The sequence below is a fragment of the Fistularia commersonii genome, chromosome 9 (genome assembly GCF_037954325.1).
Source record: "Fistularia commersonii isolate RoL2024-O1a breed Wild chromosome 9, RoL_Fcom_v1.0, whole genome shotgun sequence".
NCBI classification, from domain to species: domain Eukaryota; kingdom Metazoa; phylum Chordata; class Actinopteri; order Syngnathiformes; family Fistulariidae; genus Fistularia; species Fistularia commersonii.
Genome location: NC_141292.1, coordinates 12,217,970 through 12,245,855, shown reverse-complemented (window position 1 = coordinate 12,245,855; position 27,886 = coordinate 12,217,970). Strand labels below are relative to the sequence as shown.

The window sequence follows — 27,886 nt, the reverse complement described above, 5'->3', positions numbered from 1 at the left end:
CGCCTCTTTCTCTATATTACCAATACATATGTGTGTGTGTGTGTGTGTGTGTGTGTGTGTACCAGTTTGTATACATGCATATATAAGCAATCATCCAATCAAATATAAAGTGAAATCTATCAGACTGATAAACATCTTTGCTGACAAATTCAGTTGTTTACTCATTGAACTCATTTACCCCAAACACCGTCTCTCCCCCTCGCATTTCAAAAGCCTCACTGTTAACTGATGCATCTGCAAAGCTTCAAATCGGCACACACACACACACACACACACACACACACACACACACACACACTCATCAGTGTGTCACACACATGAGGCTTTGTTTGCTAATTCAAATCTACTTTTCCTCCCCTGGCATGAAGCTCAGCTCAGTTACATATTAAATGCACAGGGCCAGATCTAAAGATTGTTTATTAGAAATCTGAATTTACTTTTGATCGGTTAGTGCAATAATATTTTTGTTTGCCAATAATATAGCAAAACCACAGGACGCTTTACATACCACAAAATCTAATGAGCAGTAAAGAGATGAAGGCGCACATGTTCTCAATACTAAATACTCTAAATAGCTTGAACTATTTATAGGGCAAGCTCTCTTTCTAATTAAGTCTTTTCTCTGACTATATTTTACAGATTTTTTTTAGCATTGTGTCTGTGCTGAACCCTTGAAGATTAAGGGGTCACGCGACTGAGTTTCAGGATCACAGATAAAAGTGGCGCCTCCTATCCGTGTACGGCGAGTTGAACCCTACGATACCAACTCCGAGCCTCCATGGTTTGTTTACATGCAAGAAATTGGATGGTTGAATATGTTAGCAATATCTCAGTCCTTGTGGAATTGTGGTGGTAACTATGGTTTTTGTCAGCATGGAAGCCTGTGGTTGGTGCAGCAGTGTGCACGGAGGTGTTTACTTGCGGGAGAACTGCGTTCAGCAGGATAAGGTTGTATGGTGCGATATAAAATATTTATTTATTATAATACGACAGGCGGATGGCGCAGTGGTTTGTTCTTCCGCCTCACGGTATAAATGTCCCTGGGTCAATTCCGGCAGGGTTTTTTTTTTTTTTTTTCTGTGTGGAGGTTTGCATGTTCACCCTGTGTCTGCATTGGTTTACTCCGGGTTCTCCGGTTTCCTACAAGAGTTCAAAAGTAGATTCATCGGAGACCCTGCACTGCCCAGACTTGTTGAGAGAGTGAGTGTGTGTCTCTATATGTGGCCCTGTGATCGACCGCTATCCGGTCCAGGGAAAACTTCGCCTCGAGCCCAACGATAGCTCGGGAAGGCTGCAGCAACCCCACAAACCCTGATAGCAGGATAAGCGGTATAAATAATGAATGAATGTTAATACGACACATATTGATATCCAAACGTTGATCCATTCATGTCTGTGGTCTTGTTTATTAATGCTGTTACTTAAATATATTACTTATATAGCACCATTGCACGTTCGCTTTCCCTAGAGGGTTTCAAATCTAGGGGGAGGAGAAAGTAGCTATTCAAAGGTGTATAATAACTCAGATTAAACTAAGAGTTTTAATTGAAAATAACCTATTTTGGTATTTTGAAGGTATTCTTTAAAAAAAAAAAAAAAATTCAATGTAAGTTAGTCAGATGTTTAAGGTAAACACACATTAGACATCACTACAAAAATACACTCCAATAATGATAAATAAAAAACTGCTTTTGAATAACAGTTTACATTCATTTTTGGCAATACATACAGTATATTCTGCCTCTTCTCCATGCCTCTTGTTCTGTGCTAGGATAAGCTAGCAGCATCCCTCTGATCTTAGGTAATATCATTTCTAGTATGTGTGAGGAAAGTCCAGGCCAGAGGGTAAAAATAATTTTAATAACTATTCAAAAATAAATGTTTTCTAAACCTAATTCCCCCCCTATATCTCAATTCTAATAATACAGATGTTTCTGTTAATGCTAATCAGGCTGAAAAAAATACTGAAAACCATTGAAATACGTATGAGCGGGGGAATCTTTACATCTCCGATACAGGCTATTGTATTTTGCTGTCACCATGGCAACTGCAATAGTGGCGTGAAGTGTTTTTCTAAATGACAATAATACAATGTGTTTTGCAATATTTACTGAGGCACTGTTCCTTCCAATGAGTACAGAAACAATGGCAGGCACAGACATTATGCATTTGGCATGATCTGATTGTGTTATCTCAGTGATCATTAAATGGGGCTAGAAAAGAGTCAAATGAATAATTTGCATGCATTTTTTTTCCTACTAAGGATATTGACTTATTTTATTGCTGCTAGAAACACTGACAATAAGACTATTTGAAGGTAGCTTTGAACACAGCAATGGAGCTGCATTATAGCCTATTGTGTATGAGCTCCTTAGTCCAGAGTTGCGTATAATGCAATATTAAAATTATTAAATCATTAAAATGCAATTACAAAAACAAAAATGTCATACATTCTGGATTCATTACAAATCAACTGAAATATTGCAAGCCTTTTATTATTTTATTATTGCTGATTATGGCTTACATCTTAAGAAAACTCAAAAATCCTATCTCAAAATATTAGAATATCATGAAAAAGTTTTTTTTTTTTTTATTGCATTACACAAGATAAAGAACTTTATCACAATATTCTAATTTTCTGAGACAGTCCTGTATATATCTGGTTACTTCACTGAAGGGAATAGAAACAAGATAAATAATCAAATAAAATCAGAAGATGCATTCATTTGTTTTATATATGGAACTGACTCTTTATGTGAAAATGCCGTCACTTCTCGTTCATGCTTGTGCTCATTTAATCCTTTTATACAAAAAAAAGAGGCATCATTTGTTTCAAAACTGCTGTATCTGCTTTGTAAGGTAAAGTATTGTATGTTTGCTGATTAAACCTGAAAATCGTTGCCCCCTTCAGTGTTTTGCACCTGCTTATTTTCTATATTTGTTCAAGGGAAGGAAGGGTTGAAGCTGTTTTTGAAAAGGTGATGTATGTTATGTTATATTTGCAGGTTTTGTCTTTGCCCTCTGACACCCATCAATCTGTAAAAAGTTCTGGACAAAGAAAAAAAAAAAGTGCCGCCTGCATTTCTGTCAGGTCTCTAAAAACGTCAAATTGTTGGTCCACACTCCAAAGCAGTGTCCTCCGGCCTTCAGGCACAGTGGCCAGATGAATCACTGAAGGTGGAGTACTAAACGGATCAAACATGTGTCATTCCTTTTATATGAAATCTAAAATTCTATGTATCGGGTATGACTTGGTTTCTTTTGTTTCGATTGTGTCGATGACGTTACTTTCCATCACTTTGTAACCGGCGTACGTCTATACTCAATGCTATTTACACTTTCGTCAAATAAAGTACCTTTATTTGCACCCATATCACCCGGTATCCCCAATAATATATCATTGTAGATTATTGGCATATTTCTTGTAGGTCAAAAGTGGGATATAATTTAGATTCTGGGTCTCCCTGCCGTTGAAAACATTAGTAAACTTAACTATCGTGGGAAATTCTGCTTAAATTCTGCTCTTTCATTTCCTTAAGCAAATGAAAGAATATTCATATTAGCACGAATGACTGACAAAGTAATGACACAAGCTCCCTCGTGTAGTTTGAGTCTCGGGTCCCTGCTGAAGACGCGCTGCTTGCGATTAATGTTGACCTCAGAAAAAAAATGTAATGCGCTTATATTATTACCTTTGCCCATCGCCAGGCTTTGAACTAACATCTTGTATTATATTCTCTCCTTTGCCTCTTGTATCCTTTACTCACCGTGCATGTTCTCCCTTATCTGATTCTCATTCCTTTTCGTCTATATAAAGTTCCCGTGTTATGTTTTGCTCTGGGCTGAGCCAACTGGTCTCTCATCGGAGGAGATGGAAAGGTTGTTATTGTGACTTCAATACCAAATTACTATCCGTCAATTTGTGTCACTGCAGCTTTTTTTGTTTGCAAATACTGTAGCTTTAATGATCTTTCTCTCTCTTTCACTTTATATATTATATATATATCTAATAAAGGCTTCAAACAGAATTTTAATAACACTACATAACATTGTTCTTATGTGTGAATTAGCTGTGAGGTACCCGCACAGCAATTAAAATAATGCCTGTGCCCCGTGAATCTTGTCGGAAGAACGGCTATCAAGGGAGTTGCTGTAGGAAGGAGGGTTTTTTTTGTTGTTTTTTTTATTTGAAATGTTTTCAGATACTTCGACTTTATGTTTTTCTTCAACAACGGTAACCTTACATTTGATGGAGTTTTATCTTTTTTTCCCATTTATCCATTGTAACTGAGTAAGACGTATGAATTCCAGTGAACATGTTTTGTGCACCCACATAGTTATTTCTTATTTCGTCATTTAATATGGTATTTTGTTATTACATAAGATAAGATAAGATAAGATAAGATAAGATAAGATAAGATAAGATGTATTCGGGTGAACATGTTTTGTGCATCCACATTGTTATTTCTTATCTCGTCATTCAATATGTTTCTTTGTTATTACAAAAGATAAGATAAGATAAGATAAGATAAGATAAGATAAGATAAAAACTTGACTGTGACCAGAATAGGGAAATTTAATTGTTACAGCAGTGTTACAGGATAGAAACATATACAAATCATAATAATAGAAAGAATGTGCAAAAAATGATATAGATACAAATAAACAAAGGCTATGCACAATATGAAAAATAGAATACAACAATATAAAAATATAAAAAGCAATTAAAAAAATACTGTGCAGGGAATGGTTCTAGAAATAATAGGTTCATAGTTAGAGATTTAGGTAATAAAAATGAAAAACAATAAGTAAGGTGTCCCAGTGAATGTATAAATATAATATAAATATCAATATAAATATTGCATGGGTTAGAGTGGTAAATAGAGAATGAGGTAGTGGGATTGTACAAAAAAATATGTTGGTGATGCCCGTAAGCAGCATCAACAATGTGCTATATTCGATGTAATGTTCCTGTATTTGTTGTGTACATATATTGCTTTTTGTAATTACTTACCGAATAAAATTACAAAGCTTCTCAGAAATGTTAAACATTGTCTTCTGCCTAGTCATTTTTTAGCTATCTTGTTATCCGTTTCATTTCCAATGACTATAATTTCAGCCAGAACCAAAATCAACCTCTCTGAATCTTTTTTCTCTAGTGTCCTCTCACTCCTGAATCCTTTTTTAAATGGACAGAAAAATAAGCTTCAACAAGTTCTACATTTTGCGTCCCTTGAGGCAGTCACTGACTCCTTTCCACAGAATATACCGTATGTTTTTACCTCACGGTTCTGGAAGGAAAGCCAGCACTATATATTTACAGACAATAGAACAAGAGATACAGATCACGTCATAGTTGTACAGACAAACAATTAAATGCAGAATTTTGTCATTTAAAATGCAGTAATTCAAGAATAGTTAGTGGATGTGTCTATTTGTTTGGATTGGTCACCCTCTGGTCGATCAGAGATGTCGAGAGGGTTCGGTGTCCTAACAAAGTCCTTCGCCGACCAACACATCTTATTTTATTTCTGTTATCTTTCAAGGATGACAACCCCAGGAGAAAAGCACCATTTTTTTGAAAGGCTTTTAAACCTTTATATGCATGTGAATTATTTACCTTTCTATTCTCTTCTCTCTTCTGACTCCCTTTGTCTGATATTTGGTCTTTCTCTCCGGGAGAGCGGATGCTGCTGCTTTTTACTAAGGATGACTGAGTCAATTCTTTATGAACAATTTTTATTTATTTTATTTCTTTTGTACTTTTTGCGTTTGAAAACCCAGGACTTTTGCAAAGTCTTTCACTAGTACACCTACTCGTGGCTAAACATGGCGTCTCTACAGCTTCTCCTGTGAGCTCCAAGGTTGAGGTTTAAATGGGCGACATGCTCCACGCACACAGAAAAAAGAAAAATTTAAACTTTTTTTTTTTTTGCAGTCAGAAAAAAAATCAGACTACTCCTTTCAGTGTTGATTCACATCTATGTAAACATAATATGTAGACAGACTTGTTTTTCTTTATTTTTTTTGAGAGCCATTCTGCTGAGTTCAACAAAATATTAGCATGCTATTGACCATCTCTCACAGTTTTATACCCCCCCCAAAAAAAAAAATCATGAGCCGACACATGACTGTATGTCCAACCTTTTTAGGATAGTCTTTTCTTATTCTCTTAACATCAGTCAAATACAGTTATTTCACTCCTGACTATCAAAACAAGCCACTGCTCCTCCTTGAAAACTGCACAATATCCTCCCTTTTTTCAGCTTCCGCCACTTTGCCTTCGTCCTCTTCGTCGTTCTTGTCACCAGAGTCTTCCTACAAATCACCATCCTATGCTCTCCGGCTGCACTCTCACCTAGCGCTACTTTTGGGTCATCGATTTTATTCAGATTACATCGTGCACACAAGATATAGTCCACCTGTTTGCTCCTACCTCTGCTCTTATAGGTGATTCCAATATTCCTGCCTCTTCTGAAAGAAATCAGGCCTTTTTTTGCAAAGTCTACCACAATCCGTCTTATCCTGGATACCAAATCTGGCCACCACTTCCTCAAACCCTGTGTTTCCTACACCAACATCTCCATGGAAGTTTGCACCAGCTGCCACTCTCACACCTCTGGGGGATAAAACAGAATTTTTCTTTTAACTCACATCTCACCTGTGAGGCGTAACCGACACCTCTATCACTTTGAGAATATTCTGAACAAACTCATTTCTCAAGATAACTAATAGTATTTAATATATATTATAGTCTTTCAGTTGGAATTGGAGCTGCCAGGCAAGAGGTCTCGAGGAAGACCAAAGAGAAGATTTATGGACGTAGTGAGAGAGGATATGAAGGTAGTTGGTGTGAGAGAGGAGGATACGGAGAATAGAGTTAGACCGAGAAAGTTGACTTGCTGTGGCGATCCCTGAAGGGGGAAAAGCCGAAAGAAAAGCCGAAAGAAGCCGAAAGAAAAGCCGCAAGAAGCCGAAAGAAGAAGAAGAAGAAATAGATATTATAGTCTTTCAGTCCTTGACTTTTGTATTTCCTCTTCCCTTTTCTCTTCTCCGACCCTGCTCCAGCCCGGTTTCCAACGGTAACCTGTAGGTTAGAAACACAGATGGCGGTCATTGTTAATCGACTGATCCGGTATGAAAGTTTACGTTTAATCCAGCATAGGTTTACGTTTGATGGATGGATCTCCTATCACATTCCTCTGCCTTTATCCAGCCTTTGGGATTCCTCTTCCCCCCAATGGGCTGCATTGATTCCTAACCTCTGATAATGATTATTAATTCTTCTTTTTCTTTGGGCTTTTCCCTTCAGGGGCCTTCACATCAGCTAAATTCATCAGCATTCCCCTTCACATCAGCTGAATTCATGTCCTTTTTCATCGCACCCATAAATCTTCTCTTTGGTGGTCGGGATTGTGAATTAAATATCCAATTTTTTGATCTGAATCTTAAAGGGAAAAACTGTTGGTGTGTATTACAGTCCTTTTTTTTTTTTTTTTAACCAGTCCTCATTATGTTGACTCAGAGTTAGTTAATAGGTCACGCAAAATGTCAAGCAGCTACGCTCCGAAAATAGGAGTTGAAACGTTTTTGCCCCAAAAAAAGACTCTCTATGTCCATCCTCTTTTCTCACCAACATGTGTCTTGTAAACCTATTTAAGGAAAATCTATCATCTATCTATCTATCTGTGATTTAGCATCACATTATCTACAGTTAATGTAATGCCACACTACAAGTCATAACCATTTTCCAGCTGAATTTTTTTTTCATCATTGCAGTAAGTCTGTCCTGGATCATTGACAGTGATTTCAGAGTCCTTTTACAAGCTGTAACATTGGTTTATTCTCCTGCCAGTCCCTGAAAATAATATGACTTTAATTAAGGAATGCCTCTGTAAGCATCCTATAATTCACAATTACACTATACAAACATCTACTTAAAACCTAATAGGCTTTACAGTCATGAAAACTGTCGGAGCTCAACTTCAGGGTGTTCAAAATGTGAGTGGCTACTTGGATTTTATTCTCTACTTTCTTACATTACAGAGCCGCTCCGCTCCATGCTTTTCGTTAATTAAGTTTAAAGATGGGTGCAAATACGCTCAATACTCCTGATGTCAAGCCTTTATCCACCAGCCCTACAGACTTCCACCTGGGGGGGAAATGGCCTCCTCCATTTAAAATACCATTCCAATACTACAAGCATTAAATTCCCCCACTTCCTGTCCCCTTAAGTCAGTGTTTGATCACACACACATTTTGGTGGTGAACCTCCAGCTGATGCACATGTGATGCCAAATAGAAGCACAACACATTTTCCAGAGGTGTAGTGTAAGGAAGAATTTTACATTTAGCGCCAGTGATGATCTTCAGATCGCTCTTCAACCGCTGAGACTATTGATCGATTATTTTGATCATAGGATTCATCTGTACACTTACTTTTGAAAACTTGAACCACATGCCTGAAAAGTAGCCTACATCTCATAACAAGTTGCATTAATTTGTTATCTATGAACCAGCTTCTGTCTTGGGTTTGCAAATGTTGCTCATTTTTCATTTGCTGTAAGTTTTCTTTGTCCCTCCCACTGGGAGTAATTTTCTCTGTGAGGTGTTGCTTGACTCCTAACACCAAACATATGTGTTTTCCAGAAGGCAATTGATTTCTCTTGCTCATTTAGAGGAAAACAAAGCAAGCATAAGACCAACTAGCCGATTTTTTTTTAACGTTTATATACAAAAAAAATTAATCCGCAGCCCTCGAGCAAACCACAATGGTTATAAATCTCAGCATTATGGAATCTGTGGAATTAAAAGTTTTGAATGCATGGAGTTGGTATTATTTGTTGTGAATAAATAGTACTGAAATCTGCCGACTGCTTTATCAAATATGTGAGATAGAAAAAAAAAAATCATGTAGAGCATACAGGTCTTAAACACTGCTGAAATATTGTTTACTAGGGATTTTCAAGTTTGAAATTCTGCCAGGTATTTGTTTTAGCTCCGTTCTCTGCTATTGTGTGAAGGGTCAACACACATATCTTGTAAACGCGTCGGTGGTGTGTCAGTGTCATTGAAGGTCGCAGGCAAACACCAGCTAACAGCGATCCAGGTACAAATCCTGATCAGAAATCATGGTGATTGTAATGAGAATATGATGCAGATGAAGCAACATTCTGCTTCAAAAGGGTCATATGTAAAAGGCAGATGTTTTTGTTTTGTGTGAAAAAATGATAGCATTTTAAATGTCCTTCTATTTTTAAAGACAACATGATAAAAATAAAACAACAGCATATAATGTGTATATATTCATAAAATAGATTTCTTTGGATACTCCTTGTCCACAACTTCTTTGAACTGAATCTTATGTGGGTTAATTTAGTTCAAAAGCTCAAAAATGAAGAAATAAAATAGATAAATCCCAGACTGCATGCATCACAGTAACACTCCTCCCGTATGATAGCTTATCAAAAACTAACTTGAAGTTTGCCATCATCTTTGACAATCACAGCGTGGGGATGAAAGGCTTCACTGTAACTCAAATAGATAAACTAAAGAAAAAATAGACCAGAAAGGAATCAAGGAAAAGAAGAGCGATGAAGCTCCACTGAGTCTGATGCATCAACCAAACACGGGTTACACGTCTTTCCTCGGCAACACCTCAAATATTGTTGATAGTCCTTTATATTTGCAACATTTTAAAACTCCATCCTTGTTTCCTTATTCTTCTTCAGTATGCAAATTCTGCATTACAACATTCTAGCGACTCTTCCCATATGACTCTAATGAGCCATCGCTTGAATGGAGGCTGTTATAAAAAGTGAAGGAAAAATGTATAAAGTTCCTTTTTAACAAAAAAAAAAAAATAGAGGGTCTGCAAAACTTGTAAAAGAGAAAGGAGTTCAATTAATGTAATAGATTTCCTTTCATATTCCAACAAATTGCATGATACAAAATAAAAAAAATACCAAATTTTTCTTTCAGATGTTTACTTTGTTCAGAATACAAAGTCATCGCTTTGTTGTTCCCTTTTGTTGGCCGTTTTGCTCAAAATGTGTTTAAAGTGCACCCAACATCCCCGGGACACAAAAATACAAACAGGTGTTTAATGTTGGCAGGCAGAATTTGGCAAGTGAAAGTCTTTGGGCTTGCAGAGATGGACTTTTGGTATATTCTTTCCGTTTCAGGACTGGCTGAGCAAGTTCGGCTACCTCCCGCCCCCTGACCCAGTGACTGGCCAACTTCAAACTAAGGAAGCCCTCACCAATGCCATCAAGGCCATGCAAAGGTTCGGAGGACTGAAGGAGACAGGAGTCCTAGGTAAGTGTTTGTTTATTTGCCGGTTAGACGGTGTCAAAAGGTGTGAATCTAACTTTAATTAGCACCTTTCTGATAAAATCACTGCTCTACAGATCAAGCCACACTGGGCCTAATGAAAACACCCAGATGTTCATTGCCAGATGTGTCTGATGCTGAAATTACGACGGGCCGCAAGAAACGAAGCCTGGATCCACCGAAAAAATGGAAAAAGAGACACCTGTCCTGGAGGTAGGAGACAGTGTAATAAGAATTCCAATCAGTACCATATTGACATTACTAATCAATGGGTTAGTTGGTTCTTCAAACATTATATTTTCTCATCCGCCTTGCTGCTCAGGAGGGCTAAATATGGAATATAGAAGTTGAAAAGTATAAACATGGGAATGTGCTGATGTTAGGAGGCGGTGGATGTGTCACCAAACATCTATACACTCTCAAAAATAAACGTTTTTGATTCCCTCGTCCAGTCACCGTTCGCACAGGTACAGGTGAGTCGAGACTGTCCAAGATGGTCGCTAATCCCCCCCAAATTTCCGGTAAATACGATGTTACTGAGTTTCAAAACTGACAAGAACGTTGCTGTTTTCTCATTTGCACATTTGATGTTCAATCTGCACCTGCTTTTCAGATGCTAGGAATTGTCAGCGCAAACTAGACACGATCTTCTTTCTTGCAGTTTTTATCTCTCCATCACCTCCATAATCTCTCTCCTTGCAAATTTCCACCCCATGACAACCCAAACCCCTTACTTTTTGTCCCTAAGCCAACACATAAATGTATATGCAAGACAGGGAAGAGATGTATTTGGAGCTCACAGTTGCAGTGACATGAGATCAGTCTGGACTTATTATGACATTTTTTTTAAGACTTGCCCAGCAAAGATGTTGATGCACTGCTTTCCTTAAACACAACAATGGATCAGATCGCTCTTGTGGTTGAACAGCAGTCATGGTAGGAAGCTTTAGTCAAGTACAGCCTGGCATGTTGTTTACTTGTTAACACCTAACGCCCTTTAACTTTGAGTTCACTGTAGAACTCATACTTCCTTCATAACTATAATTAATCTCTCCAGTGCCATGCAATATTAGGAGATACATAAACAGTCACATTTATAGCAGTAATGGGATTGTATTGTATAAAAGCAATTTTTGTACCTTAAGATAAGTTTTTTTGTCTTTTAAAGTCAAATTATCTGTCTTGTTATTCTCCTATTATTATAATTTGGCCTATATATATATATATATATATAGTATTAAGAAGATTGTGATCGTTCAGTGTCTAGCAAAAGTTAAGGTCAGTAAATAATTGGACTTATCGTGCCTGCCAGGAAATATGTGGGATGTCGCTCTACAGCAATAATTGTGCTGATCGTGTGTGGAGGTCGTTTTTTTTTTCTTCTTTGTTTATTGATGTACTTAGTCTGACTTCTCACCTCCTTTCCTTTTGATAAATCTATCACTTTCTGTCTTAGATTCCCCGGGTTGTGTCATGACTAACTAGGCGAGAACCCAGACGCGCAATTCGGGGCAAAGTTTAGATAATCTTAAAAAACAAAGTGCAACTCCCCTTTTCCAATCACATCCCCCCTTGCCCTGAGTTCATCTTGCACATCCGTTATTAGCACATCGTCTCTCGGCCCCCTGTTTTTGTTACCTGCAAGATCAGGTCTTCAATTGGAGGCTTTTGTACTTTTGCCCTGAGTCGTCTTTTTGTGTCTGATCCATTATAGCCACCGCAATTCTTTAATATTTCCCTGAGAGCAATTTGTAACAGAAGGTTTAGATTACCTGTGGATCCCCCACACCAGCCTGGGCATAACTTAACAATTTCTTGAATGGAATTTCAATAGACTCAAGAGAGACTTTAAATAAGGCGTCAGCCTGCATCACTGCTTTAAAGGACTGAGACCAAGAACTATTACCTTGCTGTAATATCTTTGAAGACAGGCCTGGAAGTGGCAAGCCAAAAGGCAGTCTGCTCATTCAGCCTGCTGGCTTTTAATCAAGTAGCCTCGGGTCGGCATCTGTTCTCGACTAAACCCCCAGGTTTTGCTGCAAGAGGGTTTTCGACACGGCCGCCGCAGACCGACTCACAGTCACTCTCATGCCTGAGCGTCAGCCTTCAAGACAGAGTCCTCAGTGCTGCCACCAGCCATGTCATCAGAAATGACCCCTGTTGTCCAATAGGAACTTTGCCTTTGGCCTCCTTTGCAACTACGCTTGAGCCTTGGGTCGGGAACTTTCTTCTGTGCAGCCTTGTCTGTCCTTACCTTCCGCGAGCCTGCCTTACTGAATGTGAATGCCCTCTGCCCTCAGGCTGCCAGTTTGAGGTATCCTGCAGTGACACATTGTGCTTCAAAGCACCCCAGCTTTCTCATTTGTCTTGCCCCCCTCACTTCTTCCTGTTATTCTATCACTTTGAAACTTGCAAGAACTTTGTTGCGAGTCACATCCACCCACCTTGCCAGGTTTAGTTTTCTGATTGGGACATCTGGAATCCGCATATCGTGGAGGAGCTCGCAAACATGTTCTGTGTTTTGTTAAAGGTCAGTGTTTGTCACGTCGCAGACAGTGAGAAGAACAAGGTTAACACCACCACTTTCAGATTTGTTCACAATGCTACCTTTCACACTGTCCAATTAACTATATATAGAAAGATAAAAAAAAGGAAAAAAAGTTGTTGTTTTTTTTTTTTTTTAAATTCCAATAAAGTTTGTTTGGCTCTTCCTTGAAATTCACTGTAAAGACTTTATTTTCCCCAACCCACGCATCCCTGTGGTACAACAGTATGTACTGAAAACTCCAATCGTGACACTGAGTGTCAAGAAAGGCAACCTCAAATAAAATGTACAATCATTATTATTGGTATCATTAATATTATAATAATGTAAAATGCAGCCTCAGGGGCACACAGGCCAGTATCTCCCTGAGCCTGCCCCAATAAATGCCGAGGGTTGGGTCAGGAAGGGCATCTGGTGTAAAACTTGTGCCGAAACGAAATATGCAAATCAAACCAAAGAATCTCATACCAGATCGGTCAAGGCCCAGTTTAACAATGACTACCATTGGTGCTGATAAGCTACAGGGTACCAGTGTAAATTGGGCTACTGTGGATCAAAGAAGGAGAGGCGGAAGGCGTGTTGAGAAGCAGAGAGGAAAGGCAAGAGTCTGAGACTGAGAGTAGGGACTTTGAATATCAGGACTATTACAAGAAAAGGTAGAGTTGGTTGACATGATGCAGAGGAGGAAGGTGGATGTACTGTGTGTCCAGGAGACCAGGTGGAAAGGTAGTAAGGCTAGGAGCTTGGGAGCAGGGTTTAAGTTGTACTATCATGGTACTGACAGGAAGACAAATGGAGTAGGAGTTATCTTGAAGGAGTCTGTTTGGAATGTTCTGAAAGTCAAAAGAATGTCAGATAGACTTATGAGTCGAAACTGGAAATTGAAGGTGTAAGTGGCTATGCCCCACAGTTGGGATGTGAGTTAGAGGAGAAGGAGAAGTTCTGGAATGAGTTAGATGAAGTGGTGTAGAATATCCCCAGAGATGAGAGAGTGGTATTTGATGCAGACTTCAATGGACATGTTGGGGGTATGCAAGATAGGAATTCAGAGGGACAGATGGTGGTAAACTTCGCTGTACGGAATCCTTTTTTTCCAGAAAAGACAGGAACATAGGGTAGTTTATAAGAGCAGCGACAGGATCAAACAGGTAGACTACGTCCTGTATAAACAAGGTAATCTGAAGAAGAAAGAAAGTAGTTTGAGGCGAGAGTTTCGCCAGACAGCATAGGATGGTGTTTAGTAGGATGAGTCTGATGACAAGGAAGATCAATAAGACAAAGGCAGAGCAGAGGACAAAGTGATGGAAGCTGTAAAAGTTGGGGTGTTGTAGGTTTTTCTTTTGTGGGAGGAGTTGAGAGATAGAGATGGAAAGGATGTACAGCAAGTCTGGGTGATAAAGGATAGAGAGGAAAATGTATTAACAGATGCTAGATGAGTGATGGAAAGATGCAAAGAGTATTTTGAAGAGCTGATGAATAAGGAAAATGAAAGAGAGGGAAGGATAGAAGAGGCAGGTCATCCTGATGATATACCTGTGGAGGTATGAATCTAGGAGAGGCAGCGGTAGAGTTTCTGGCTAGATCATTCAACAGGATCTTAGCGTGTCAGAAGATGCCTGAGGAATGGAGAAGAAGTGTGATGTTGCCCATTTTTAAGGTTAAGAGGGATGTGCAGAAATGCAGTAACTCTAGAGGGATAAAGATGATGACCCATACAATGAAGTTATGAGAAAGAGTAGTGGAAACTAGACTAAGAGCTGAAGTTAGCATTTGTGAGCAGCAGTATGGCTTTATGCCTAGAAAGAGTACAACAGATGCAGTATTTGCTTTGAGAATGCTTATAGAGAAGCACAGAGAAGGCCAGGGGGAACTGTATTGCGCTTTTGTAGACCTAGAAAAAGGATATGACAGGATGCCAAGAGAGGAACTGGTATTGTATGAGGCAGTCTGAAGTGGCAGAGAAGTATGTTAAACTGGTGCAGGACATGTATGGTTGCTATGAGACAGTGGTACGGTGTGCTGTAGGGGTAACAGAGAAGTTCAAGGTGGAGATGGGACTCCATCAGGGATCAGCTCTGAGCCCATTCTTGTTTGCAGTGGTGATGGACAGGCCAACAGATGAGGTTAGATAGGAATCATCATGGACCATGATGTTTGCAGATGACATTGTGATAGATAGGTAGAGGAAAATCCAGAGAGGTAGAGGTATGCTCTGGAAAGGAGAGGAATGAAGGTTAGTCGCAGCAAGACAGAGTATATGTGTGTGAATGAGAGGAGTCCGGGTGGAACGATGTTAGCTTTGTTAGCTCTTCCACAGTGTGGTTCTTTATGTGAAAACCAAATTAATGGTTGCTGTATCTTCAATTGATTTATTAGACACAGAGTATTAGATGTTATACAAGAAGTAAAAACACAAAATATCACAACATTTGAAGAAACTTCATAAACTCTCTCACTACACGTTACTGTATAGTGATTTATTCTCCTTCCATTCCTTTTAAGGTCACATTTGCAGCAAATTTTCCAGAGCCACCCTTCATGGCACATATTAAAATTATATCTTGTTTAGGAGAATGAGAGATATTTCCATTAATTCTCTGATGTGTCTATGCATGACGATGGGAGGAACATGATACTCATCATTGTAATGCTGAGGGCAGTGAAACATGTGATTGGTCCGGGCTGATTCACACCAGAATTCAAGGCTGATTTAACAGTGAGCTGGCATGAGATGGTATTATTTACACTTTCAACTCTGCTCCCAGCATTTCAAGCCAAGGCAGAAGGAACGGACATCGGCTATTTTGCAGCACGCATAAAGCGAGGTGTCCAGTCAGATTGCAAGAAGTTTAAAATACAACAAACAAGCGCTGTTATTTTCAATATTCTTTATTACTCCTTGCTTCACCGGGCAATATATGCGCATCATTTCAGAAGATGGTAAACTGAGGGGCAGTTTGTTGATTTCACCCTCCGCTGTTACCTCGTTGGTGACGCTAGTGTTTTGGCCATTTGGCAAAAAACATCACCATCTGGTTGCGTTGCATGGCGTTAAATATTCATAAATTTTTGTTTGCTTGTTTTTCTACAAAAAGCAGCCTTTAAAACCGGTGCGTTGTCATATCGACGCAATATCCATGAATATTCCAAATATGAAGGGTTTAAAAGGTCAGTGTGTCCGCCACATTGGCAGTGTGTGTGCGTTTTCATGTTTTAGATTGCTAAAATTCAGGATCTCTCAGGCTCATGTCAGTATCCTCAGTCTCTGTCCTGGTGGCTCTCTTTGTCTTGTTTCGCTACTAACCATCACCCACTGGGTTTCTGTCACTACTGAGGTCCTTTGAAGCACATATATACCTAAATCGCACAGCATCATAAATAAAAATGTAAAAAATAAAATGAAATCATTGATACTAAGCACATACTGGCCTCTTCTCTTGGGTTCAAGCTATGGGTTAAGAGAGGGGTACTTTCCTGTTCTGATTCTGTTTTTCTAATGGTTTTGGACCACTAGAATAGCAATTCCCTCACTACTCAGCTTGAAAATTATTTTTAACATCTAATACTCTGTGTTATTTCTGCTTCATTAGACTATGTGGGTGAATAACAGACCCTAGAGAATGGATGCAATGTGCAAAATAGCTAATGAGTCAGATGCAATCTGACAGGCATATTAGCTGCTGGTATGCTAATCCTCCAAATCAGTCTGATTAAAGAAATAAATAAGTATTTATATCACTGTCACTTATTGCCTCGGTAAATAAACTTTTATTTATTTGTGAATTTTAGTCACCCGATGAATAATCCTACTTGTCTCTATCCCCATACCTTCAAGAGGTAGCTTTGTATTTTTGTGCAAGGATGTTTTTCTTTGCGCTTGTATATTATAAGCATCCAAAAATGTCACATTATACGACTGAAATGAGGATCCAAAAAGACCCGTCCTCGGTTTATTTCACATGAGGTTTCGGGGTTTGATTTTTCTTCTTTTGACAAATGAGTTCAAGAGTAGGGCAGCACGATGGTACAGTTGTTACAGAGCGAAGGTCCATGGTTTTGATTCTGAAAGGCTTTCTGTGTGGATTTGCATGTTTACGCCGCGTCTCTATGGATGTCCGTGTCTCCGGTATCCTCCCGCAGTCCAAATACTTGCAGCAAACCCAACTGAGTGGTTGTACGTTTCTATATGTGGCCTTGCGATCAACTGGCAACGGGTCCAGGGTGAACCGTCTTACCCAATGACAGCTGGGATAAGCTCCAGCCCCCTCACAACCTTATCCTGACTGCAGGATAAGCTTCCCTTGATAATGAATGAATAAATGAATGATGTATGTATCTATGATTCTTGTCAAAATCTTTTCATGGCAGCTGGACTTGTATTTCTTACCCTGAAGACAGGGTTTGAGGCTTTGGGAAGCCCCCCCCCCCCCCCCCTACCCTGGCAGTCATGTACGGAAAACTCCCCACAGTCCCATCAAAGTAAAGAAACCTCTGGGATAAGAGGTGAAATGCCTTCAAGGGAAAAAATTGAAGTCGAAAAGATTTCGACAAAAATTAACCATGACCTTGATGACTGAGAACCTCCGTATTCCTCTGTATCATATTCATATGTAAACCTCTGTATTGTTATTTTTTGGCATTATCTTACTTAACAAATATTGAAATCAATGTTCCAGTCAGAATGAATAAAATGATAACGGTTGAAAGGTCAATCCTTTTTCCGCTGGACTCATCCTGTCAGATCTGGCTAAGTGATCGCTGTGACAATGGAAGACAAAGACGGACTATAACATCTTGAAATGGGATTGTAGCAAAATAACTCAACCAGAGAGAAAATCAAGATCATATTCACTTTATAATAACACCAAACTCCAGCTAACCACCAAATTTTTCCCTCCTAAAAGTTGCAGGATGAAAGCAACACAGAATGAGTCTGACCATTAATGGGAGTCATATTTCTCCATTGGCTCTTGTGCCGCTGTTGTGCAGTAACCACAAGTGACTATTTCTGTGTAGACATCTGCTTCAAGTTTTTCTTTGTTTATACTTTTAAAGTTGTATGAACCTTATAGAAAACTACAGTCTCTGCACTAATATGTTACGCATCTACTGTCTTGACACTGATGTCATGACAAGTGGCTTCCCATTTTTCTTTAAAGTTGAGATTTCAACCCCTACCTAGTATTTAACCTACATCCTGAAGTGGCCGTCGGCTTTCCAAGGCTCAAAAAAAAAACCTAAGGCCAAGAAATCCAAGCTGGATTTCTCTCTGTTTTTTTTTCCTCTCTCTTTTCAAGTCAGCCAAAGGCTACTCCTAATGCTAGTCAGCTCACCGCAGGAGTCTGTGCTGTGGTTCTGTATGAGTCACACAATGCAGGAAACTGTACCCAGAAGTTGAGGTTTGTTTGTTTTTTTTTTATTTTGCTTCGTGTGCCACCGAGCCAATTTCATAGAAACCGATGAGGCCCTTCGTTCATCGATGTTACATCAAGTTCTCCTCGGGATTCCACGTTCACGTATCGCCATTTTTTGCAAAGACGATGGTTTGTTTCTTCAGATAGTGACTAAAAAAGGCCTTGGTAGACAACTTTTTTGATAACATACCGTTATATATCAAACAACTTACATGTTGATAGCGTATTGTGAGTTTTTCTGTACTTACTGTCGTACCACAGTGATGTGTTGGATAGGGAAACTGAAGTCCTTGAATCGGGTGAAGTCTGGTGAATTTCAAGGGAGAGTCCAGCAGACTGTAGTGGTATAAAAAAAAAATTATTTTCTTTTATATCCATATAGATATAATTAATTGGACTGTGTGAGAGGTAGCATTGTGAACGTATCCGAGGGTGTTGCTTTGATACTTGTTCTCCTCGTCTGCAGTTTGACAAACACTGACCTTGAATTGGCCGGATTTTCTCTTCTGATTTCTTTTCTATCTGTTTTCCTTATTCGCAACTCGAGATGAAACCGCCCAAGGTTCCTGCAAAAGCGCTTCTACGGTTGAACATACAAGTAATATGTTATTAGCTCCCCTGATCTGTAGCATACTAAGCAACTGGAGGCCACATTATGTAAGGACTGAAAGCTGCAGTGTAGAGACTAACCGACTTAATCTTGTCGAAAAATAAAAGTTGAAAATATCTGTCCAATCAATACTTCGCTCTCTCACACACACACACACGAGGTAGCAAACAGGGCGTTTCACAAGATCCCCCTCCACTCAGTCAACTTCGTCACAGTCCTAACAGCCGGTTTGCGTATCAGCCCGTTGTTAGCCCATTGTCTCGTAATGTTAGTGCATTATCGCAGCGGAGGGCCGTGGAGTCTTTAGCAGCTCTAATGATAACGCAAACAGATTGGTTGGGATGCCGAGAGGGAGAGAAAACACAAAGCGGGGATAACAGCAGAATGAGATTGAAATGATCTCACACCGCTAGTGCATTATCCCAGTGGAGGGTCTTTATCAGCTCAAATGATAAGTCAGGCTGATGCTTTACTGTAGGCAGAGAATGGTGAGTTCAAGTAAAAAAAAAAATACAAAGTGAAGGATAATGATAAATTTAAAAGGTGGAATACCGCAATTTTCTTGTATACATGTTTTAATCAAACACTTCTTCACCTCTTTGGACTTTGGACTCAGTATTCTAACTTTTTTATGCTGTTCTCTTGTGGGTCAGACCAAAATCAAAAGACAGTAAATTTATAATGGGCATGTAATGTTATTTTAGAAATTCAGCAACTTTACCTGATAGCTATGGTATTATTTATACTTATCATATATAATTAATGTATTATTTACATATATTATACAATATTCTCTACAATACAATTTATTTATTTGTCTTTATTTTCTTGCTTTCGGGTCAAACGCTGTGCCATGCAGAGGACAACATAGAGGATTGAAGTAGCCCATTATTTAGCTTATATACATGTTAAATTTGCTTCATTTCCCAAGTACTTTCAAAGCAGGAAACATTTTGTTAATTTCCATGTTTTTCTTCTCCTTCTTAAAAGCAACAGAAAATGGCATTGGGATGAAAAGCAAACTCAACCATCATATGTTTGGTAGATTCATGGATTCATTCATTCGTTCAATGAAGTAAAATGCCTCTTTTGTTTGTAAAAGTTGCAAAACCCCACCCTTGCGGTTCTTTTTCCACACTGCTGTTCCTCATCACCTGGTCTCTGTACTAAACTAGGAGCGAAGAAATCAATGCTGGAGTCACTGCACTGATTTCAATGTAATAGGAATGCTAATGGGAATTTCAAATTTCCTGCCATCTGAGCTGCTCTCAAACCATTTTGTTCTGTTTTGAGATCACCAGGGTGTCACCGCTGCGCTGATGAGCTCTCTCTCTCACACACACACACATGTGCACGCACGCACACACACTAGTATAAGGTGTTTATCAGTTGGGGTTATGAATGTGCAAATATCAGATTTTTGTTCATTTGCTAAATGTTTCATGAACAGTAAGACAAGAAAAGATAAGCTTGTCACCCCGGAGGAGGTCACCGAGGGCGAAATGCTGGCAAAAGTGCTGGCAATCATGGACAATACCGACTCATACAACCTCGCAATACAGGAGATGGTTCATGCCTGCTGCCATCAGACTGTTAAATACATCTGCCTCTTCCAGACCTGTGGTCACTGAACTGGAGCACCTTAATTAACACACATCCTCCGATCTGGTCCGCTGCTTAGCCATATGTTTCTACCACAGCTTTCTTATTGCGGTTTTCTGTTTATTTACATTTTTCCTTTTTGTATTTTTTGTTATTAATTTTTTTCTTAAGTTATTGTATTTTTATGGTACCGGCTGCTATGACAATTCAATTTCTATCTATCTATCTATCTATCTATCTATCTATCTATCTATCTATCTATCTATCTATCTATCTATCTATCTATCTATCTATCTATCTCTATCTATCTATCTATCTATCTATCTATCTATCTATCTATAATATAAGATAGTGCTTTATTGGTCCCAATGTAAGGAAACTCTTAATGAAATAGTTGAAAGTGTGATGTTGATTTTATAAGTGCCCTACTTTTACCCCTTCTTATTTGTATAGCACTGTGTTTAAAAGTTCTCTGTAAGTGCAGAAATGCATTTATCTATTATCATATGTGCACAACATTACATTATTATAACCGCTGTTTTAATAATAATAATAATAATAATAATAATAATAACAATAACAATAGCAATAAAAATAATACTAATAATAATAATAAATACAATGTGATATTATGAAATATTATTAAATATTATTGAATATTGTTATTATTAGTAGAAGTTGTAGTCATATATAATCATTATATCATTATTAATAATAGTTATTGTTGTTGTCTCTGCTGCTGTTGTTGTTGTTGTTGTTGTTGTTTTGGGATTGACTGGCACCAATCTAGGATGTACCCCGCCTCTCGCCCGATGACAGCCAGGATAGGCTCCATCATCCCCCGCGGCCCTGAGTGCAGTAGAAGTGGCAGAAGATGGATAGATGAATTTCTCACAAAGGAAATTGTTGTTCTACCCAACCCTTTGTTTACATCAGTCACCCAATATCGTCTAGGACTGGCTCGAGCCGAAGAAGTATTTGCGGTTTCAAAGTTAGTTTTAGTGATTTGAACCGCGAGGGCCAATTTATCTTTTCAGTGGATTTTAATTGACAATACTCTTTGAATTACAATGGTCTAATCTTCAAATCCCCAATGGGAACAGATAAGACGGAGGTAATTTGAATTGCCCTCACTTTCAGCAGCAGAGTGTGGATCTTTGAGTTTTGCACGTGTGTATGCAAGGTGCTCTTCCCATCATTGTGTACAGCAAAAAGTAATTCTGCCACACAAGTGGAGCTTCTTGACATTATGCTTCACTATCCCAGGGTGGGTATTGAAGCCCCTCAGCATTCATCTCCCTGCTCCTGTGTGAGGCTATCAGCCTGTGAAATTGCTTGGTGGAACCTTAACAAAATGCCCTCTCTAGATATCACGTCAGCGTCAAAGTTTGTGAACGTAATAGTCAGGAATAACTGGCGGTGAGGGGGAAAAGGAGGAGGGGAAGACTGAGATTTAGAAATGATTCGCAAAGGGGGAAGAGTCACAGGTTTTTCAGAATCTCGGAGCGTTCATCTTTGGCCCGGATGAAACGATGTGTGTTTTGTACCTCGCGAGTGTGGTCCGAGAGGTACGTTTAATTTCTTTTATTCGGTTAAAGCACAGCATGCGTCTTAGTCTGACAGGGTAAGCGTTTCCCCCGTGTGAGTTGCTCCGTGTTTGCAAGTATGAGCAAGCGAATCGCCATCTTTCAGCTCTCAGGTTAATCAGCTTATGTCTCGGGAGGGTAGCGGAGGACAGAAAGCGCATGTGCGCCTGCCCTTCTTTGCATCCCTTTCGATGTCAGCTCACGTCTCCGTGGAGGAGAAACTCCACAGGAGGCGCGTGCCAGACGCCGGAACTCGGACGACAACCAAAGAGTCTCGACGTTTACTGCTTTTACCCTGTCTCTTTGTTTACCTTTTAATCTCCCTCATTTCTTTCCTTTCATGCTCACCTCATCTGCTGAATCCATGAGGAGAAAAGGTGTTTGAGCCTTCGGGTTGAAACTAAAAGTCAAACCCGTGAAACGGCGGCTCGAGCAAAACCGGCGTGTCCAGAACACACAGCACACATTCAATTACACAGCATCCTAGTTTCCTCCCACTCGTTTGACAAATGAATGTGGGAATTATGCAAAAGGAATTAAAGACATCGGGAAAAAGGATGTCAGGCTTAATCAGTCTCCTTTCTGTCCATCTCATTTCAAAGTAGGTTAAACCATTTTCCTAATCTTTGGTGCAGCAAGCAAATGCTCTCCAGGCTGTTTCTTGCTAAAACTTTATACTTCTTGCTCTGCAGGAGCATTTTTAATTGAATAGTTTAAAATAGAACGTATGGCCTGCAGTGACAGTTTACGGGGTTTCATCATTAAGTTAAAGATGGGGGGGAACCAGTCTAATTTTAATAAACCAGTTTTGTCCTCCTGAAGAAAAGGTCTTTGCTATGAAGATGTTTTTTTTTTTTTTTTATGTCATCCTTGACTATTGGAAATCATGCATGCTTATAATTTGGAACTTTCAAATGTCCACTTCTGAGTTAAGAGTTTCAATCAATGCATATTTTAGATTTTCTGGTATTATAATAAGGGTATGCTTTATACCATAACATTTCATTAGATGTATGACCTTAAAATAAATCCAGCCAATTGGTTTTGCAAAAAAGGCTTACCTTATCAGGATGTTTTTAACGGCGGCAGGGTGCTCGCAATCCAGGACTTATCAAAATGGCAATGAACAAACTGAAAACCAAAGCTGTTCTTTTATCTTTTCACACACACCAGTCACCTTCAGCATCTTGGAAATGAAATCAATAACGGTTACATCATCAGCGAAAGTTCGATGTTCGCTTCCATCAGTTAATGAGGCAGCCTTGAAAACTTTTGTATGATATTTTCAGGTCAGTACACCAATCTTCTCCAAAGACAGAGGTGCTGTGCTGGTAAATACATTTATCAACATTACTGTCATGCCCTCAGTTTTGTTTTTTGTTTTTTTTTTAAGTGTAGCATTGGATCTTTCATCAGCGTGAAGCAAACTAATTTTAAATAAGCGATGCTGCTATTCATCCGGGCTTGAAACAATGCTGGATGTGCACTAGTCATCCTACACACCATCATCACATGCCCTCGGGCTACACTCTCACCTACCACTACTTTGCAGTCAGCTTTCCATCTGATCTCCTAACATTGTCCATGCAAGATGGAATCCTTTTATAAGTTACCCTTTGCCCCTGCCTCTGCTGAAAAGAAGCATTCAGTGCAGCCATGTCCATCCCCTTTGCAAACTCTACCACCATACGTCCCTTTTTCGTTCCTATCTCGGATACCAAACCTGTCACTTCTTCATCACCTCCATTGCTTGAACCAACATGTCCATTGAAGTCTGCACCAATTATCACTCTGACTTTTGGTGATATTCTGTATCTCTTCATTTTACTGACTCCAGAATTTCTCCCTCTCTTCCAAATTACATTTTACCTGTGGGCTATAACTTCTATCAACACCAAACATCACACCTTCAATTTCTAGCTCAGGACTCCTCCCTGGAGGATGCGTCTGTGGCTGAGTCGGTCGCACAGGCATCCCTCCACTCCGTTGGCTGTTGGACCCAGTCCCTTTCCTGCTTGACAAAGTGTCCTTTGGCAAGACACTGAACCGCCGGTTAGCCCCAATAGTTCGGTTAGTCCCTTGCTGCGACTATAAAAAAAGACGCGGTGGTTAGCGCTTCCACTTCACAAGAAATTCCCTGGTTCCTTTCCAAAAAGGGGGCTTTTCTGTGTGGGAGTTGCATGCCTCCCTGTGTCTTCTTGGGTTTCCTAAAGGCTCTCTGGTTTTCTTTCTTTCTCAGTCCATAACATAGAGGAGGTGTGTTGGAGACCCTAAATTGGCCAGACTTGTAAATGAGAGTGAACGTGAATGGCTCAATGTGTGGCACCGCGATCGACTTGTGGCCGGTCCAAGGTGAACCCCGCCTACACACCCCCGACCCTGCGTGCAGGAGAAGTTGTAAACATAGTGAATGAATCAAAGATAGCAAATAATATGAATACATAAATTATGTTATTTTTGTTCCTCTCCCCTCAGCCGCAGCGAATCTTAAAATCTTAAACCTTAAAAAAAACTGTAATACTGTGAAACGTAATAATTTATCTGTATATATGTTCATAACTGTGCAATATTTCATAACAGCTACATTTATAATATTTTTTCATACTCTTGTGCACTCCTTATCGTTCACTTGGTACTTTAGACCTTAAGATACTTTATAGTTTTCACTTGTTACATAAGACACTTTATTGTTTATTTGTATTTCTTAGTCTCCCCCCCCCTTTTTTTTTTTTTTTTTTACTGTTTTTACAATTTTCTACTATTATTTATCATTGTTATATTTTTCATGTAACTCTGGCACAACAATTTCCTTTGGGATAAATCAATTTGTTCTTATACTTATTCTTATAAATTATGTTTGTTTGTTTTTTTTCTTTTACACTGCTGATATCCCTCAGAATTATTCAGTATCTGTACAGTTCTGCAGGAAAAATGTTTAAGCACATCAACAAACTGAAGATAACAAAAAGCCGTGGGAGATCAGCATCAATCAGTGAGATGCTACTGTAATTATTACTGTAACTAGAAACGCATCTGTTGGTAAAACAGCAAAAATCTGTTAGGAGATGAATAATTCAGAGGGATGATTCACTGTCACCAAAAAAAAAAAAATCCTTGATTATAAAGAAGGAGTATGAATTCTAATAAATGTCAGATTAATTAGTTGTGTGACAGCAAATCGGCTTTTAAGATGCCAAAATCCATAAAAGATTTTTTTCACAAACTGAATAGCGTGGAATGACAGAACTTCTTTAAAACAGTTAACTTTACGGTCTCACTCATCATTACGATCCCACAGAGCTCCTTAGCTTCCCTCAGGCGCTTAATCTGTGCAAACCCGTGTCGCTACGTCTCAGCGTCGACCGGAATCAATGTCCGAATTGCTATCAATATCAGAGACAGATTCAATTTTCTATTTTTCCATTCTGGTATCATAGCTTGGACATTTGTATATTTATTTTGGCTCCAACAACATGTCAGCTGCCCTTCCTGACTTATGCTGCTGCATTTATCTGGGCTTGGAACCGGCTCGGGGAACGAGTCCATCAGCTGGACAAGGCATGTTCGATTTTTTTTTTTTTAGGAAATAAAGTCAAACTGAGACGGGTTGGACATGTACAAAGGAGGGACAGTGAATATGTTAGTAGAAGGATGCCGTGGTTGGAACTGCAAGAGAGGTTTGTCGGTGTGAGAGAGGAGGATCCAGGGGGAGACGGCTAAATTCGGGCAGATGATTGGTTGTGAAGGAGGAAAAGAATAAGAAGAGTCTTTGATTCTTCTGCTATTTTCACATTTAAATGTTTCATACCCACCAAATTAGTCTGTTTTTTCTTGCCCTTCCTCACCTTTTATTCCATAGTGACGGTGTGACTTCATCTACAATTTTATGCTGACAGCAAGCACGAGACAGATGTTTTCCTTTTGTTTCAACATTCTTGTCGGAGAAGGAAGGAACAAAATGAGGCAGAGAAATAAAAGTAATTGAAAAGAAAAGGCGGTAGCATAGATATTACCTCTTCACCAAGCACTACCCCAATAATCGCACTTAGCCCCCGACCCATCCCGGAAAATTAAAAAAAAAAAAAAAAAAAAAAAAAGGTTAAAATGAATGTACTATGTATATGGTTCTGAGATGACTATTTGGTAGAGTGGTCACTTCTGACTTCCGACTACTGGTACTTCGAATCTTCAGTGGCTGAATTGCACTTTTTGTAAGTCACTTTGGATAAAAGCGTCTGCTGAATGACTGGAATGTGATGTAAAATGTAACATTAGGATTTCTGCCAGAAGGCGGTTCGATTCCAACATAGGTTTCTGTTCTGTTCTATTTCTTCCTGGGTTTTTTTCAGGTTCTCCGGTTTCCTCTCACAGTCCAAAAACAAGCAGTAAGTTCAGAGACAGGTGAATGAGAGTACATTGTTGTACAGGACTGTCTCAGAAATTCCGAATATTGTGATAAAGATCTTTATCCTCTGTAATGCAATTACAAAAACAAAAATGTCATACATTCTGGATTAATTACAAATCAACTGAAATATTACAAGCCTTTAATATTGCTGATTATGGCTTACATCAGAAGAAATCCTATCTCAAAATATTAGAATATCATGAAAAAGTAATTTTTGTTTTTTCAATTGCATTACAGAAAATAAAGAACTTTATGTCAGGGTATCACACCTGATCCCAATTTGTAATCGGCGCCAGCTGCAGCAGATGCCGCTAATCAAGATCCCTATAAAGGGCAGCGGCACACACTGCCTGGCGCCGGGGGATTGTGGCTCTCAGACCACTGCGGAGCCCTGCCACGACCGGACCCCTACCTCGTTACAACCGGACCCAGCCGGCCGGTGTCCTGCCTGCCACCCGTCCTGGTGAGACCCAGCCCTGTGCAACTCTGTCTCGGGGCCAGGGGGCTTACCAGCAACACCCTACCTGCCGTTTCAACGCAATAAAGCGCTTTTGATCCAGATTTCTACCCTGAGGTGTGGTTCCCTGCCCAAGTCCGCCCATCCGCCCCGTGACAGAATCCCCCGACCACCATGGACTTGGAACCACACCCACCCAGGCCGGCTCCGTGGGGCACCAGGAGGCGCTCACTGAGGGAGGGGGGGGGGGGGGGGGGGGGGTACTGTCAGGGTATCACACCTGATCCCAATTTGTAATCGGCGCCAGCTGCGGCAGATGCCGCTAATCGAGATCCCTATAAAGGGCAGCAGCACACACTGCCTGGCGCCGGGGGATTGTGGCTCTCAGACCACTGAGGGGCCCTGCCACGACCGGACCCAGTTGGCCGGTGTAACCTCTGGCCCTGTCCTGCCTGGGGCCCGTCCCGCCTGCAACCCGTCCTGGTGAGACCCAGCCCTGTGCAACTCTGTCTCGGGGCCAGGGGCTTACCAGCGACACCCTACCTGTCGTTTCAACTCAAAGCTCTTTGGATCCAGACTCCTGCTCTGAGGTGTGGTTCCCTGCCTGAGTCCGCCCACGCGCCCCGTGACACTTTAGCACAATATTCTAATTTTCGGAGACAGTCCTGTATGTTCTAGAGTGAAACCTACCTCTAGCTCCCTGCCACAACTGAGTGCAGGATAAACAGTAAAGGTAATGCATGAGTAAAAAGATCTAGGATACGCAGGGAAAACCGTGGAGAACTGGATCTTCGTTCTTGTTATAATCTTTTTGTCAGATTATTTCCTCGACCTACACAAACAGTAAATGCATCTTATCAAATAAGAAAATAGTCAAACCAAATTCATCTACTTGACTTTTTTTATTCATAATTTTCTAAAAGAGGTCCCCT

The 27,886-nt window shown here is 39.7% G+C and overlaps 1 protein-coding gene across 1 annotated transcript in view; it reads left to right on the top strand.

Moving 5' to 3' along the window:
• The window catches only part of LOC147231232 (matrix metalloproteinase-17-like), an 81,199-nt gene that overhangs the window by 17,378 nt on the left and 35,935 nt on the right, over nt 1–27,886 (top strand). The window contains exons 2-3 of the mRNA XM_086152512.1: nt 10,185–10,317; nt 10,410–10,545. Of these exons, the coding sequence (XP_086008638.1) occupies nt 10,185–10,317; nt 10,410–10,545 (269 nt within the window). The remainder of the gene's footprint in view (nt 1–10,184; nt 10,318–10,409; nt 10,546–27,886) is intronic.